Genomic DNA, 16,945 nt, shown 5'->3' with positions numbered 1-16,945 from the left:
ACACTCTTCTCAGCTGGCAAAAATCTACCTAAAAAATAAGTCAGATGTTTCTTTGCTCTCCGCAAGGACACCTGAGAAAGTTCAGGTTACAACGGATTCCAAAAATAAACACGAAAAATTTTCAGATAAGAAGAGGAAAAACATACCAGGGCTGCTGACTAAACAGAGAGCGACCACAGTGCCACGAAAAGACTCCCCAGGTCTGAGCCCAGGTCTGAGGCCAGAAATCCCCAGAGAATTCAGACATTCAGACAGAGAATCTCTCTTGCCTGACAGAGGCAGCTCAGCCAATTCACACATGCAAAAGAAGCGGTGTGGCCACCGAGCCGGCACTTAATTGTCTGACCAGAATTTTTGGTCTAAATTTAACAATCCAGGCAAGTCGTAGTTAGCTGGAACGTTTTGCTCTCTTAGCCCATCTGAGGTAGGGTAAATGTGTTTCTTCCTGCTGTCAGTAAATTTAGTCTTAATGACAAGTAAAAGGTCTTTAGATGGAGTTAAATGGCTTTAACTGTACGAGAGAGCTCAAACTTGCAGCCCAATGTAGGCAGCACCAACATTAGGTACAGCTCCAAATGGCCGCAGCAAGGCTGTGGAAACATGCCTGGAACTATAACATCAAACCTTCCACGTAATAAATCTATTTCTTCTCCTCCTTCACATTAACAAACCCCAAAGTGTTCTAGATTTTAATGCATTAAGAACAAAGTCAGTAATTCACAAGCAGAAAAATGTTTGCTGCTGGTTTTGATCACCACCACGCCCCACGTCCACCTGAGAGCCCATTCCAAGCAGATCCAAGATATCCCATTTGCACCCCTAAAGGTGAAATAAGTTTTACTTCATCCACTACTGCCTCCCTCTTCCCATTTCCACGTTTGCAAAGATTAAACACGAAGCCGCCTCCTGAGCGGAGCTGGGTGTTTTGGGACTCTCCACCAGCTCCAGGACTCCAGGCTGGGAGAACTGGTTTGTGACAATGCACTGGCTCGGCTGCATCATTCTCCTCTGGAAAACCACGCTTTATTTCTGGACTGAAAACAAGGATTGGGAAGCTGTGACGTGCGTCAGGAGCACGGGAGCTGTCCCTCAGCCACCTCAGTGGCAACAGGGAATGAGCACCTCAACGAGGCAGGAAGCATTTGGGATTTACAGTGGGAAAAGCAGCAGCAGCTTCCCACAGAACACACGGATAACCAAAGGTTCTTTTGGGCGCTGATTAAACGAGAGAAAAGGAAGCGGAGCTTGTGGCCAGGACCACCAGGCTCCCACCAAAACACAGCTGCCCTGCTGCAAGGACACGGGCTGGGAACAGCGAGCAAGGTCACAGCCACAGGTGTCACTGAAAGCACTTTTCAAAAGAAATTGGTCACAGAGCTCCTACGCACTTCTTAAGGGACTATTTATGGGAGCAGAAGTTGTGCTTAATTCTGCAAGGAGCAGAAGCAGAGGTCACGATTGGGGCTCCGGCAGCTCTGAGGGCTGAACATCCCTGGAAGAGGGAACAGGTGCTGCCAGGCTTTTCAAAAATCTGTTTTAATGCCACAGGAACTCTCGTTTCAGAGCAAAGTCCTGCTCAGCGCTGTCTGCAGTCAGCAGGACCTGCCTCAGACGCTGCTGAAGGAAATGAAGACACCCTGTGACAGAGACTCCGACCTTCCCAGCTCCGTCATTTTACAGCAGTTTCGCTCTGAATCACGAATTTACGCCTCCGTTCGGGGCCGGGTGCTGGAGCCCCACGAAAAGTCAGGGACTTTAATGAGCTGCTGCCACCTAATCAGGGCGGCCACACCGTCCCTCTGGCAAGTGGCAGACGCACAGGGAGCACTTCAAAGGCCCTGAAACTCTCCCTGGGAGCCAGGGCTGCTCCCTTCCCCAGCATCCTGGTGGCAAGGTGAGCCCAGCCAGAGCCGGCTCGCTGCCCTTATATGGCTTCCAAGGCGCAATTTCCGCTTGCCCAAGCTCGGGCAGGGTGGAAAAATTTGCTTCCTTGCTACTCCGCCCATGCCGGGGCTCCGGAAAAGCATCCACTGAAATCCTGGATGGGAAAGGAATGGAAGAATTTACAGTGCTCAGCTCCCTGGGAGAGGTGAAGCGACGGCTTTGGCAGCGCCCTGGGTCACCTCAAACGTGGGGGGAGCAGAGGGAGCCCACAGGCAGGCAGGGTGCAGAGAGAAGCTGCAACCACAGCTTTCATCCCCTGCGTGCCCTATGAAAAATTCTGATTTTTCTTGCTGTTCAGCTGCACTTAAACCTCTCACATTTGATGGCAGCAAGCTTTACAGGTTAACAAGGAGTTGGGAACATTATTTCCTTTCACTGATTTAGCCACAATACACTTTATTACGTACCAGGAGCACAGAAAACAGCCTTGGCTGTAGGTTCCTACACAAGTCAGTATTACTGTGAACAATTCTGAAGCCAGTTCTACCTCCTGGTCACAGTGAGGTCCACGTTATCCAGGTTTGGCGTCTTTATCAACTCCTCTGAGCATCACACACAGACCAACCCTCCTATTCACTAAACAAACACTGCCACATCCATCATCCTCAAACATCCACAAGTGCTGGCAAAAAACAGCCCAGCGCACGCAGCCAATTAAAAAGCGGCTTAATTTTCAATAAATGCTCTCCTTCTGTGGATTATAAAGTCGGGGTTTTTTCCCTAAAAATGTCTGCAGAGTCACTTTTTTCCCAGCCTTGCTGGCCCGTATCGAGATCATCCCTTTTTTCGCAGCAGATCTCTCTCAGGGCAAGAAGCAGGCAGAGATTTATCCGCAGCCATCAGTGGTTTGTCCTCGCTCTCACCTGCTGGTCACCAAATGGCAGAAGCCAGCTCACCCACACACAGATTTTCTCAAAAGAGAGAAAAAATGGTGGCACAAGGAGCTTATAAAACCAAGTTTTGCCCATTCCCTCGTTGCCTTCTTTTTCGGGGACTGGGAAAGGCAGAAACACAGCCCATTTGATTTTCTCATAGAAACCAGGAGCCAAAACCAACTGAAATCAGCGCCGGAGCTGGAAAGGTACAACAAAACTCACACAAACATAAAGTCTAGACACTGAAATGTGGAAATATGATTCAAATAACCACAACTGGCACATAACACACTGATTGCAGCCCATCGCAGAACGGGCCTCAGCGGGGAGGAATATAGAAGGAAGATTAAATTAGCTCTTCCACCTCAGATGTAGAAAATATAGATCCTGTGGGCACAGTGATATGGATTGAGCCGGAGTTTCTTCCGCCCTCCTGGGATTTTTGTCAGGATTTTAAGTAACAAACGTCTGCTCTTGCTAAATAACAACAATCAGCTGAAACTGTCATACAGAATCACAGAACGGTTTGGGTTAGAAAGACCACTTAAACTCAGTTTATTCCGCCCCATGCCAGGAGCAGGGACACCTTCCACTATCCCAGGTTGTTCCAAGCTGGCCTTGGACGCTTCCAGGGCTGGAGCAGCCCCAGTTCCTCCAGCCCTGCTCCCGTCCCCTCATCGCCGATCCCATGTGAACCTGCCCCAGCCGTCACATGGCTGCTCTTATCAAAGCACGGCTGAACTCGTATATGCTCAAAATACAGAGCCAAGCAGCCAAGAGGATGTTTGTGCTGATGAAATCTAAATACGACGAAGATTTAGGCAATTGGCTGCTCTCAGGAAGTTTTGTGGTACCCGCTGAACTGCGCCACGTGCGGACGCGAACCTGAAGGACAAAGTCTGCGTCTACCATCAAACCCAACGGCACAGAACGGAGCCCTGATGGAGAAAGATCTCAGTTTCCCATAAAAAATCTGTGCTAAAGCGTTCTCTCCTGCATAAAAGCCTGCACAGAGGGAGAGCAGAGGGTTAACCACCATCAGGCCAGGGAAGATTCCAGGTGGGTGGAGGTGGGCAGCTCAGACAAAGCCCTGCTCACCAGCACTGACCTCTTTTTGAGTTAAACAAATGCTGGTTTCTTTAAATTAGAAAAAGGCACTAGTCCAATGTAAAGAAAGGAGAGACCAAGCGCACGGAGCTGTGTTTTTTCTAGACTATAATGCAAAAAGGATCGGATTTTGGGAAGTCTGCTCTCCCAGTGCAGCAGGGATACGCACACCACTCAGCAAACCAACTGCTGAGGGGTTTAGCACGCTCTTTAATATACAAATGCTTGGAAAAAAGAAACCCCAAACCCACCAAAATCCCCAGTTAGAAGGCAATGCCAGGTTACCAGGGTATGCAAAAGTTGCCTTAGGTACATGGGATGTTTCTAAGCAACACATGAGCTACTCCAGAAAACTCTTATCAGCAAATCCAAGCTCCTTTCCTGGATAATTCATCTAGGTCAAGCTAAGGCACGTTGAACACCAAAGCCCAGTTTTGGTGATGCCTGCTCTGTATCCACCCTGGATGAAATATTAGCAGAGTTCAGGTTATCAGCATGTGTTTTCCTGAGCACTAAGTTCACTGCAGATCACGGTTCCTCCAGAAACAACATTAACCTTAATTATTCAGAGGTAACTCGATCCCAACCTTCCTGATGTTATGACGCTGAGTGACGACCACTTCCTCCCCCCAACTTCTCCTTCCCCAAAATCCAAACAAATCCAGGAATACGACACGACTGCCATCCCAAATGAGGGCATCCAGCACCGGATCTCAGACGCAGGGTATCCCTCAAAGTCTCCCTAACCCCGTGCAGCCACTCCATCCATTCAAACGCATTCTCGTGCGCATTAGCAGCAAAACCACTAAGTCAGCCAAAACGTATTCCTCTCCCATGGATTAGCTGGCACAAATTAGCACGGGAGTGACGCATGCAGTCTGTCCCTTCCCATTTTTCAACGTGCACAAACACCAGGGATTTGGAGACGCTTCACAAGTTTCTGCTTACAAGTTACAGGCAGAGTTTAAATGGTCTGAAACGTGCAAATTGTTCGGGAGATAACACGTCCATTTACCAAGGAGACCTCAAATGCTCCCTCCGACAAAACCTCCCCTCCCTCGGCAGCGATAAAGGCGCTGCCGCCGTCCCAGCAGAGCCGGCACCACGCAAGGGAACTGTTTCGACAGCCACCAGCCCTGTGCCAAGCTGCACCAGGACAAAAACCAACTCAACAGGACAGAGCGCTTCAGAAGGGTTCAGCACAGCCCTGACGTTGGAGGATGACCCCGAGCTGACCAGCAGCAGCCACTCCAGGCAGGAGATGGCTCCTTGGGAGACACATCGTTCTGAAGAGACTTCTGTGCTTCAGACTGAAGTTAAAAAGATTATCGTGATAGCTTTCTTTTCTGCTGTTCAAGTGGGATAAGAAATCAGAATATGCTGAAAAGGAGCAAGGGTTTAATTTTGCTGGGTAAGGAACTCGATCACCACATCCAGCTGCCGCTGATACAACTGATGAAATATCCCACCTAAATTAAAATAAAAGAACAACCTAGCCCCATGTAAATAACAAAGGGTCAGTCTTCTAGGTTGTTTCCCGCTATATTGGCAGAGAGCAAAAATTATTAATTCAAATTCAACCTCTCCAATTAATGGTAGGGTATGTTTTGCTGATAAAAAGCAGATCATGTTTGACTAAAAAAAAAAAAAAAAAAAGCATCATCAGTCACAAGGATTCTGTCACAAACTTTCTATTCTCCCTTGGCACGTCACCAATTAGACCCAGTTCTTTAGTCTGCTACCACCAGAATAAAAAAAAAGGCATAATGGGTTTATAATTTGCCACCGAATCCCATAGCAACTGTACGTCACTTTAGATGTAAATTACAGACAATTTCTTCCAATGCCATTTGAAAACTATAGAGACGAATCTATAATTTGAGCAGATCCAAATGCTATATGGTCGGGGGGGGGGGGAGGGAAAAGCTTCCCTAAATAATTGAAACAAAACTGCCACGGGCCAAAACGCTGCTCATGCACAACGTTCAGTGTCTCTTTGTCCCCTTCCTTCCAATGGGAGGTGCCACATTCAGGTCAACGTGAAGAACATTGAGCAGGAGTTGAGCAGTTCAGGCTGTTCTGCAGATCCTGTCCCATTTCTGCTGATGAGCCGTACGTGTGCGATGAGCTTCCTCTCCAGCCTCCTCTGATTCATTCAGTCATGTCACCGACTCATGTTCCCGATGTCGTAAGAGCCTCAATTTTGACGGACTACAGCATCAGTGAATTAATAGGACAGGAAAAAACAGGTTACGGGGAAGGAGGAATGATGCAAAAAGCTTTGAGATAATTCAATGAATTTTGATCCGAAAGCCGGATTGTTCTTCTCCTCCTGACACCTGCAAGCAGCTTTCAATTCTCAAGTCAGCATGAATACGCATTACCCTAAAGACCCTGTAATGACAGCACAGCCTTCATTTTGTGTTTCGTGCTTTGAACACAGCAAGATGAAGGAATCTCCAAAACCTGCTCCAAAAAGCCAAGGCTGGAAAGTTATTTCAATAAATAGCAACTCCAAGGGGTCGGGTTAACCCTCATTTTCAAGGGGTTGTTTCTCTCCGGTTGGTTTTAGAGCAGCAAGGGGAAGATGATTTGGGAAAGCCGCTTCTGTGAGACCACAGTCCCAAAATTCAGCTGGGTGAGGAGCACAGGGACGACGTGCTTTGGTTATCTCAGCTTAGTCCCCAATAAATATTTGTGCATCTGCCAAAGTTCACCAGTGAATCAACCGGTGGCTTCAGTTCAAAACACTCCGGGGTAGCAGGGGCAGAGAGGGACAACGGGAGCAGGACGTACTGCCCAGCTGCATCACCAAGGGATGCTACAATCTTCTTTAAACCCTCCTAAAACCACCAGGCAAGGCAGGACCGGGGCCAGGAGCAGAGTTCAGCCACCATTAGGTCAACATATTAGGCGACAGGAAAAGGTGTGCAACTTGCATCACGTCGCTTGTTATCAAACAATCACCCCTCAACCACAGAGAGTGGTTTATAGAAATAGGTGGAAGTGGGGAAATTCCCAGGTAAGGGTTCCAGGAACAGCCCTAACGCTGCTTATGTGCCATCAGCACCTTTGCTGCGAGGGAGATGGAGCTACTGCCAAGGGGCACTCGAGTTTGCCATGAGGCGTCTGGATCAGGCAGGAAGATGGAGACTTACCCAGGATGCTGCTAAAAAAACAGGTGTGAAAAAGAAAGGATGAAGGATAACTAAGGGTGGTAGGTGAGGATGGTAAAATATCTCCTCACTGAGGGCAGGAATCAAAGAGGAAAGCAAGACATGGGCGTGAGGAGTTCCCCTATACTTTGATACGGACAGGAAAAAAGGAGGGGGGAAGACAAGAAGTGACAGGAAAAGTCACAGAATCATCTAATCCCTCAATGGTTTGGGTTGGAAAGACCTTGAAGGCCATCCAGCTCCACCCCCGTGCCATGGGCAGGAACACCTTCCACCAGATCCAAGCCCCATCCAACCTGGCCTGGGCCATGCCCTGCCCTTCTGGGGGCAGTGGGAATGCCTAACCACGTACACAGCCCCAAAAGGAAGGCACCAAACTGCAGGCTGCTCTAGAATTACTCACCCTGGAGAGCCCAAAGCTGTGAGCACACCAGACTGGCTCTGTTTCATCAGTGGACAAACCGACTTGGGACACACTTCCCACCGCTCAGCCCTCCGAGCTCAGGAGCCCGAGCTCTCAGTTTCACAACTGTGGGGAAACAGTTTCAGGGGCAGCGAGTTTCACAAGGAGCAGCTGGGTGACATCTCACCGTGTCCCCTGTTAAGCCAGTGCTAATTCTCTTCTTAAGGCTCCTATTCCTTTCAGGTGAGCTACTGAAGAAACCTTTCCCAGGATCAGGAGAAGCCAGCAGCTGGAGCTCCGCTCCTCTGTACGTGACACGGGAACAGCTCGCTGGAACGCAAGAGCTGGGGATGAACACCTCAGAACCACAGAGTGGTTTGAGCTGGGAGGCACCTTAAAGCTCAACCTGTTTCGAACCCGTTTCATGAGCAGGGACACCTTCCACTAGGGCAGGCTGCTCCAAACCCCATCCCGATCGTGGATCCCCGACCATTTTCTTCCCTAGGACACAGACAATTCAGCAGGAACCCAAGAGCACAGCTCAGCAGAGGCCCAACAAGACAAATCTCTGTTTCTCCACAGCCCTGCTGCCTGATCCACACATGGTGCAGTTCCACACCAAGCCTGCAACTGCTCTGGCACCGGGGACACTCCAAACAAATGGCAGCTTGCCCGGCTGGGTGATCATTTTTGGATTATGTAATCCCAATACATTATTATTAGACCAAGAACAAACTCAACCAAGGAACTGAAGACGTTTCCCTGCCCGTCCTGGCAGAGGGACAGAGCCTTGTCGCAGGAATGGCACAGACGTGCTACCCCGGTGCCCGAAACAGGTCAGACTGCACATGTTGGACTCCAGGTAACACCAAGAGCAGGATTGGATTCCAGGCCATTATCCATATTACACAACGCTGCCGTCAGTTCCACCGCGTTTCAAACCAAACCGAGCGCAGAAGGAGCCTGAGCAAATTTTTTCCATTTAACAACTGCAGCCCAAAATTAAAGCGGAGCTGGACTGGACAAACACAAGGCTGCAAAGGTGTGTTGGAGGTGGCTCCTGGCAGGGCCGGGCACTTCCGAGGAAGCCGAGACGTTCAACAAGCTGGGGAAACTGTTTATAGAACCGATGCAGAATGAGCATATGTGTTTAATAGCCCACTAATTGTTGCGTTATTCACTACACAAACAAGCAGCTCTTCTGCCCTTATCCCTTCCTGCCCAGTTAATCACCAGGAGCCTCTGACTATTTCTCTTTTGGGTGGCGGTGAAGGAAGCAAAGTTCATTAGTGGCCGTTGGCCACCAAACCATCCCGAGCCCAGACTTCATTTAGAAAATAAACACCACTATTCATGTGTGACACGGACTCGGAATAGCTTCCCAAAATATTTAACGCAGCTGCCTGTAGCCTTCCTACTCTCCCTCCCCCAAAGTAAAAGGCTTTCCCAACATATAGGGAAGAATGATTTGGATTATTTGTTTCATTTTTCAGAGAGAGAAAAAAAGCTAATAATTCAGTCTACCCAAGTCACTTTTTCCTCCTGACTTCTCATAATGCTGATAAACACTCATTAAAATATAAGTTGATAAACCCTGGTACAGTCATTACCTTCGTCCTCATACAGAGATTGCCCAATTCAGTGATGTGATGTAACCAACACCCTAAATTAAAAATAGTGTTGTGACAACATATGGTTTATCCTACAGAAGCTGGCAGGCAGGACGCTCCTAATGACAAACGGGTTTAGGCTCCCAGCTTCCCCCAGCAAGGTGAGGAGACAGAAATGCTCGTCGCAGGATCAGAGGCGGAAAGAAAAAATAATTAAAAAAATAAAATTACACTAAAAAATTACAGTTTTGAACCCCTCTCCGGTCCATCCCAACACCAGCTGCCGTGCTTTGCCATCATTCTCTATTTACATGACTAATAAGCTCTCTGGATGCATTTCAAGGAAACGGCACGGAAAAGACAATCTGGAAATTTCAAAATACAGTCGCGGAACGTGCCTGCCCCCCCCTCCTTCCCCAGCTCCCGGGAGGGGAGCGCCGAGCCGGCGGGGGATGAACAGCCGGGTGTCCCGGGGAGGGACCCCCCGAGTCCGGGATGGCAGCACCGGGGACGGACCCGCCGCACTCCCCCCCCGGCTTTGGAAACCCACGTCACGTTCACCGGGGAAACGGGGGTGGGGGGGCACCGACGTCCCTCGGCCCCCCTCCCCAGACACTTACGGGGACTGACGGCAGCTTCCCGTCACCTCCGGGGGGGCACCGAGCGCCCAGCCCCGCACCGAGACCGCGGGGCCCCTGTCACCCAGCCGGGGGCGAGGGGGGGGCACACCGGGGGTCCCCGCTCACCCGCCGGGGTGGCGGCACATGAGGATCCCCCCGGCAATTACCGGAGCCGGGGGGAAGCACCGACACCTCCGGGTGCCCCTCGGGCACTTCCCGGAGGATCACGACCCCTCCCCGGTCACCCACCGGGGGGGGCACAGAGGGTCCCCGCAAACACTACCGGGGACGGGGAACACACCGGGGCGCTCCGGGGCGTCACCGGGAGGGGCACCGCGAGTCCTCTCCGGTGTCCCTCAGGCAGCTGGCACCGGGATCGCGCCCCCCCCCCCCCCATTCCCGGTTCCCCGGTCACTCACGGAGATGGGGGGGGAGGGGGGGCGCCGGGAGCCTCCGGGCTCAGCCCCGCAGCAGGGAGCGCCCCCGCCGCAGGCCGCACACCCACTCCACGAGGAGCTCCCCGCTCTCACCTCCCCTCGCATCCCCGCCGGTGCCGCCCGCAGGGCTCCGTCCGGGGGCCTCGTGGCGGCCGCCCGCTCGCCCTCGGCGGGGCCGTGCCCGCCGCCCCACGCCCGCCAGCCCCGTACCTTACAGGCCTGGTAACTCTCGAAGGCGCGCAGGGCGCTCTCCGTGAGCTTGACGTGGAAGACGGAGACGCGGGTGCCGCGGCCGAGGCGGCCGCAGGACAGCCCGTACCCGCGCTCCGCCTGCAGCGCCGCCATCTTGGGACCGTCTCCCCCTCCGCGCCTGGGCCGCCGGGGCCGCCCGCCGCGGACACGCCTCCCCTCATGAATTATTCATGACGCGCCGCTCCGCCGGCCACGCCCACGCGGGGCGCCTGTTGCTGGGGCGAGGAGGTGGGCAGCGGGCGCGCCGATTGGCTGGGTGATGCCGGACGCCACGTCGGATTGGCCCGTGGGCAAGGGGAGGCGGGGATATGTAAATAGCGGCGCGGGGCATGCTGGGGAGGGTGGTCTGGCGCAGCCGGGAGCGCTGCGGGAGCGTGGGGAGGGGGCGGCGGGTGGGGATCTCCCCGGGAGTGAACCCCTGACCCACCCCGGCTATTCAATCCTCCGGGTGTGAACTCATTGGAACCCCTGGGCATCAAATCCCCGGCCGGGAATCCCCTTGACCCCCCCCCAGGGTGTGAATCCCCTGGAGATGAATCCCAGGCATGAAAATCCCAGGGTGTGAGCCCCCCAGGAATATTCCATCTGGGCATGAGCCCCCCGGGCATGACCCCTGTACTCCCCCAGGTGTGAATCCCCCAGGCATGAACCCCAAAACCCCGCAGACCTCCCCAGTCAGGAGCACCCCAGCACGGACCCCCTGATCCCCAGGCAGAGCCTGAAGGTTCCAGGCTTTCCCCAGGGCAGATTTTGGGATCCCAGGCTTCCCCCTGTGCATTTCCCCCCTGCCCACCCTCCATAGGCTCTATGTGCCCCCGAGTGCGGCAATAACGAGGCCCGAATGTGAAGGAATTGTCCTTTATTTGGGAAGTTCACAGTCAGTCTGGGGTGCAAGGACAGTGCTACAACCCCCCCACGAGCAGAGCTGAGGCTGGGCAGGGGCGGGCGCCGGGGGGGCTGCAGGGCAGGGAAGGACCCCCGATGGGCTTGGACCCACAGGAAGACAGCCTGGACAGGGGGTCTGCAGTGCTCCCCTCCTCCATCCCTCCCACCGCGGGTTTCTTTGGCTTCCTTTGGACATTGCACGCCCCAGGGATGTGCAGAGTGCCTCCGGGAGGGCTGAGTCCCTGGCAGCCCCCCAGGAATCGGGGAATGTCGCTGCATCTGCCCCCTGGGCACATCCACATCGCTCCCCACAGCTTCCTTCTCCGTGTCTCTCCCTGCCCATCCTGTCGCAGCGGTAGGATCACAACACCCCGTGGCCAGGACGTACCAGTGTGAGGCATCTCCCACCGCCCCCCCACACACTGGGGGCTGGGGACTGAGCCCCTGATTGCTGGGAGCAGCCCCGGGGGTCCCCGCTCTGCCGGCGGCTCCCTCCCCACGGCTGCACCCACCCGTGCCAGGAGGGATGCGGGGAACGTCGGGGGAGAGATCCGGCACCTCCGGCAGAGAAAGCATCCGCGTTCCTGGAGCTGCGAGTCCGCGGGAAGGGGATAGCAGAGCCTCGGGGGAGCCCCTGGGCAGAGAGAGGCAGCACGGTCCTGTGCCGAGGGGCCGCCCCGGTGCCACCCTCAGTTCCTGGCCGCGATGACCACGGACAAGGCCACGCCGCCCAGCGCGATGGCCGTGGCGCCGAAGAGCCACTTCCAGGGGATGGACTGCGGAGCAGAGCACGGGGACGGACGTGAGGGGCCGTAGGCAGAGGACGCCAGCCACCCTGCCCACCCTGCCCGCCGGACAGGGCATCCCAGAAGGGCAGCGCCGTGCCCGGCGCGTCCGCAGGGACAGCGTGCGCCGCCGGCTGCCAGCGCTTCCCAACGGGCAGCCGGGAGCAAAGTCCGGACCCTGCAGCTGGCACGGCTGGGAGCTGGTGGACACAGCCAGCACACGGGATGTAATTGGGGTATTCCAGGCACGGCTCCCGGAGCACGGCCCTCTGCTCCCGGAGGGATCGCTGTCCTCTCCACATCCTGCTTAGGAGCAGGGCTCTGTCCCTGCTGTGGGACTTGGGGGACACTGATGCACCCCTCTGTGACCCCAACCCACTCGGCCACCCCCGAGAGGCCTTACCCAGGGCAGTTTGTCTTTGCACTTCCCGGGGCTGCTGGCGGCGCTGGGATTCCCCAGCATCTTCCTGTACATCTCGGTCTCCACGTTCCTCTGGTCCGCGTGCTTCTTCACCAGCTTGGAGAGCTCAGCGTGGATGGTCTGGGGAGGACAGCGGGGTGTCATCAGCCCTGCGCCATCCCTGCCTGCCAGCGAGGGCACGTGCCACCCACAGCGGGTCCCACCACCCCCGGGATGTGCAGGAACATCGTGGAAGAGCTTAGAAACAGCTGAGGGGGTGATCCTGCCCCACGTCCCAAGGGGCTGCACCAGCCTGGCATGGAACACCCCGTGTGTCCAATGCCCCTCTGTCCTTGTTGGCTCAAGCCACTCCCTGCCTGGCCGTGGGGAGCAGAGCTGATGCCAGACATCAGGAAAGGGATTTTATCCTTTAATCGAGACAGGAAAGTGTCTGCCTGGAGAACAGACAGCTCTCCCACTTTCTGTCTGGAAGCAGGCTGGGAAAGCAGGCTTAAAACTCAGCCTGGCGTGAAGTGGGATTGTAGCAAGACCCGCAGCGTGTCCACACCTGCCCTGCTGGGGCAGGAAAAGGTTCTGAGACCTGCGTGGGGCCCGCAGAGTCCCCAAAAGCTTCCTCCCAGGAAGCACCAGGGAGCTGAGCAGGACAGAGTGGCAGGAGGACGTTGTGGTGGCCCTGGTGGCACGGCCATGCTGTGCCCTCTGCTGGGGGACACATCCCGAGAGCGCCGGCTCTGCCAGCCCGTGCCACGCTGGGAAAAGCTGCCTCCAACACGAAAATTTGGGTGTCTGGAGGACGGAACGCTCCCAACTCGGAGCTCACCGGGTGTAAGATCCATCAGCTGCTCCCAGAACACTTCCAAGGGGTCAGGAGAAGGGATGTCAGTGACAGCTTCAGGGGAGGCAGGTGGAGCCCAGCATTTGTGGAGTGTTTTCAGCACCGGTAGCCGTGGCCCCTGAGTCACCCACGCCGCCACTGGAGCGGCAGCCGGGGAGGGCAGCAATTTGCTGTACTTGTGGTTTCACTGGACACGTCACTGCCGGGCATTTGGATTTTCCAGCCCTCTCCAATTAAAAGCTGCATCGGAACTGGGGAGCAGCCGCCCTGCCCAGGGACGTGCCAGGGGAATGGTTCCCAGTGCTGCTCCCTCTCCACCCTGACCTTGTTGGGAAAGGAAGGGTTTGGACGCTTCCAAGGGTGCTCAGACCACCCCTAAAGGTGCTGTAGGGCCACCAAGCACCTGCTTGTGCCACATCCCACCCGTGACCTTCAGGGACGGGATCATGACACAAATCCTGACAGACTGGTGAAATCCCCATGAAAGAAATGGATACAGCAGGTCCAGATAAGGATTAAAGCCCGTCTGGAGAGCCAAGACCCCCAGGACGACCCTGCGCAGGCAACACCTCCCTGTCTCCTCCCAGTCTCGCTCCTGCTGGGGTCATTTCCTGGCACTGGTTTTTGATTTCTCCCGAGGCTCCAGTCCTGCAGCTGATCATTAACTGACAGGAAATTCCTGACCCAGAGCTCGCCCTGCCCGGGCGCTGGACCGAGGTCTGGCTGCTCCCACCACCCGGTGATTCACCCTTGGGGCTGCCCGGCGAGTTTGTGGGGAGTCAGCTCTGCCCCACTTCCCTCGACCGCAGCACCAACTGCCCGAGCCACCTGGGGAACCTGGAGCAGCCTGGACCACCCCCACGGCACGGCTGGAGCACGGATGGGCTGGCAGGGAGCCCCGTCACTGTCAGGACCAAAGGTTAACGAGGGAACCTCGCAACGGGGAGATAAGGGATCCAGCAGCCCAGCCACGCTCCACGTGGGGCATCACTCGCTCCCCAGGCTCTGGGGGCTATTCCCAGCCTCCCTTCACGGAGCTGGGGATGGCTCCAGGGGGTCTCAGCCTTCCGGGGGGACACTGAGGTTTGTAGGGACACGGACAAGAGAGAAGCATCCAGGAGACCCCCAGCTCAGGGGGATCACGGGCAGCACACACCCTAAGCCTACCTTGTTTGAAGGCTCCAGCTTCAGCGCTGCCTTCAGGATGGGAATGGCCTCTCTGTATTCTCCCTGCTGAGCCAGCACCTGGAGGGTGACACAGGGATGGAGCAGGGCTGTCCCTCAGGCCCCCGCCACACCGCAGTGAAGGGACCTCTCCTCACCTTCCCCTTTCGGAAGAGAGCCTTGATGTTCCCCGGCTGGTGCTCCAGCACGAGGTTACAGGACTTGAGAGCTGCCTTGAAATGGTCCAACTTCAGCTGCGAGGCCGCCAGGTTGTTGAGACACTTCACCTTCACGTCCAGCAGCTCGGCCTCCTCGTCCGGGCTGAAATCCACTGCACAGACCCCGAGGCCGGGTTACAGCAGGGCCGGGAGCCCAGGTGACCCTCTCTCGAGGGGGACAGGTACCTTTGGAGCTGGAGCCCACGATCCTGAGGGCAATGTCGTAGGAGTTGATGGCCAGCACGTAATCTGCCTGCTGGTAGAAGAAGTTGCCGCGCTCCCGCTTGCGGTTGGCCAGCTGGATCTTCTCCTTCCCGCTGAGCAGCTCCAGGTCTGGAGCGTCCCGAGCCGCCAGCAGCTCCACCTCCAGCGTGAGGGACGCGTTGGGGGGGATGTCAGGGCTCCTGCACAAAGCCATGGCACCACTGTCACCTCTCAGATGCTGAGCTGTATGGCTTTAGCACCGTGGCTCAGAAATCCCAGCCAGGGAAGCTTCCCGGGGTGGGGAATGATGCGGATCTTTCCACTCGAGGCAGGATGTGCTGCTCATGGACAGCGAGGAAGCAGAGGTGGTACAGCTGGGCTGTCACCTGGTGAGCAGGGCACAGCTTCCCCAGCCCTGTTTGGGACCACCCTGCTCCACCTGAGGCGCTGCCAGCTCACCTGCCCTGAGCTCCGTAGCAGTACTTGGCTTCTGACACGATCAAAGCCGTCTCCCCCATCTCCAGGAGCTGCACACACAGGTCCAGAGCCTGCAGGGAACAACGTAGGATCATGGAAAGCACTGTAAAGATTATCCTGATCCAACCTCCTGCCACGGGCAGGATCATCTTCCACAAGCCCAGATTGCTCCTAGCCCCCTCTAACTTGGCCAACATCATGGGGAGGGAGCACGAGCAAGGGTAGAGGGGCCACTTTGATCCACAAATGGGATGTCACCGACCCCAACCCTCCCTGAGGCCCCTGAGGTGAGGTCCTGCTCCCCAGGGCAGCGACAAAGCCAGGTGAGCTCCCACCAGGTGAGCACTCACCTGCAGGACATCGCAGTCCCCCAGCGTGAAGGTGAGGGCAGGATCCTCCTCCACCACGGTGCCATCCTCCAGCGTGGCCTTCAGGCGGATTGTCACGTCCTGGCCCTTTTGGGGACGGCTGTCCACACCCTGACCCGGCACCAGCGTCTTCTTCTTGAGCAAACCATTCCCTGGGCACAGAAAAACCGGAGGCGCATCGGGACACGGTGGGGAGGGAAAAGCCCCCAACTTTCTCTGCCTCCTGCCCGGCCTTCCTGTAGCCCCGGGGAAGCCCGAGAGGTCCCAGAACCGAGCGCCTTCCCGCACTCACCCAAAACATCGAGCCACTCCTGAGGGTCCCCGGCCGCGTCCCCCGCTCCCCGCTCCGGCGGCTGCGCGTCCTCCCGCGGCGGGGCCGCCGGCCGGCCCACGTCCTCCAGCGGGGGCAGCTCGCTCAGGTCATCCTCATCGTCCTCCCCCTCCTCTTCCAGGACCTCGAAATCCTCCGCCGTGTCCAGCTGAGCCGCGTCCTCCGCCGCCGCCGCCTCGGTGCCGGTGCCCGCCCGGCCCGGGGAGCCGCTCCTCGGTTCCTCCCCGCTGGACGCCATCGCGGCGGAGCAACCTGGAGCGGGGAGAGAGGACAGCGGTCGGGCCCGCTCTTACCGGCACAGACGCTCCGCCGTGCCGGGGACCGCCGGGACCCTCCGGGAGCTGGGGATGCGCAACGGGACGGCGGAGTCTCCGGAGCGGCGGGGCAGGATCGGGCCTGGCGGGGGCGGGGGCCGGGTGCCGGTGGGCGGGGGGGGTCTGTCCCGGTGGGATCGGGGGGGGGGTCGCGGTCCCGGTACCGTGAGGGGGGAGCGGCGGCCCCGCGCCCCCCGCCCGCCCCACGTGACCGCCGCGCGCCCCCCGCCGCTCCCACCTGGCCCCCGAACGCGCGGGCTCCGGCCCCGCCCCCCCGCTCCTATTGGCCCGCCACCGCCCAGCGCGCCACGCCATTGGGCGGGGATCGCGCTCGTCAGCCGCGCGCCCGCGGCACCCCCCCCCACCCCGGCGCCTTAAAGGGGCCGCTACCGGCGCGGCCGCCCTGGCGCGGGGGAGAACAGCGGAGCCGGGACTCGGCACCGGTACCGGAGAGGCTCCGTGATGCCCGCGGGGGTCGCGACCCTCTCGCCCGGCCGGTCACCGGCACTTCCGGCTCGG

At 56.8% G+C, this 16,945-nt stretch overlaps 2 protein-coding genes across 2 annotated transcripts in view; both read right to left on the bottom strand.

The window, feature by feature from the left end:
* ELL (elongation factor for RNA polymerase II) overlaps window positions 1-10,542 on the bottom strand; it is a 42,567-nt gene extending 32,025 nt beyond the window's left edge. The window contains exon 1 of the mRNA XM_040086669.2: window positions 10,383-10,542. Coding sequence (XP_039942603.1) covers window positions 10,383-10,517 — 135 coding nt within the window. The 5' untranslated portion in view covers window positions 10,518-10,542. The remainder of the gene's footprint in view (window positions 1-10,382) is intronic.
* A 724-nt stretch (window positions 10,543-11,266) lies between these two features.
* On the bottom strand, window positions 11,267-16,683 carry FKBP8 (FKBP prolyl isomerase 8). Its single transcript, XM_040086685.1, has 9 exons — window positions 16,665-16,683; window positions 16,074-16,364; window positions 15,764-15,933; window positions 15,396-15,484; window positions 14,919-15,136; window positions 14,673-14,845; window positions 14,518-14,595; window positions 12,498-12,635; window positions 11,267-12,085 (listed from the first exon to the last, which is right to left on the bottom strand). Exons 2-9 carry the CDS (start codon window positions 16,348-16,350, stop codon window positions 11,999-12,001), a joined length of 1,230 nt encoding a protein of 409 aa, XP_039942619.1. The 5' UTR covers window positions 16,351-16,364; window positions 16,665-16,683; the 3' UTR covers window positions 11,267-11,998.
* Window positions 16,684-16,945: the final 262 nt, after the last annotated feature.

The sequence above is a fragment of the Hirundo rustica genome, chromosome 26 (genome assembly GCF_015227805.2).
Source record: "Hirundo rustica isolate bHirRus1 chromosome 26, bHirRus1.pri.v3, whole genome shotgun sequence".
Taxonomy (NCBI): Eukaryota; Metazoa; Chordata; class Aves; order Passeriformes; family Hirundinidae; genus Hirundo; species Hirundo rustica.
The sequence above is the reverse complement of the archived record's forward strand: the minus strand, read 5'-3'. Positions and strand labels throughout refer to the sequence as shown.

What these genes read in the sequence shown, in the direction of transcription:
- FKBP8 (XM_040086685.1), bottom strand. Translation starts at nt 16,350, where the DNA reads ATGGCGTCCAGCGGGGAGGAACCGAGGAGCGGCTCCCCGGGCCGGGCG. An exon ending in TGCTACGGAGCTCAGGGCAG is followed by an intron (nt 15,137 to 15,395) that starts GTGAGCTGGCAG and finishes GGCTTTGTGCAG; the next exon opens with GAGCCCTGACATCCCCCCCA. An exon ending in AGCTGGAGCCTTCAAACAAG is followed by an intron (nt 12,636 to 14,517) that starts GTAGGCTTAGGG and finishes TGTCCTCCCCAG; the next exon opens with ACCATCCACGCTGAGCTCTC.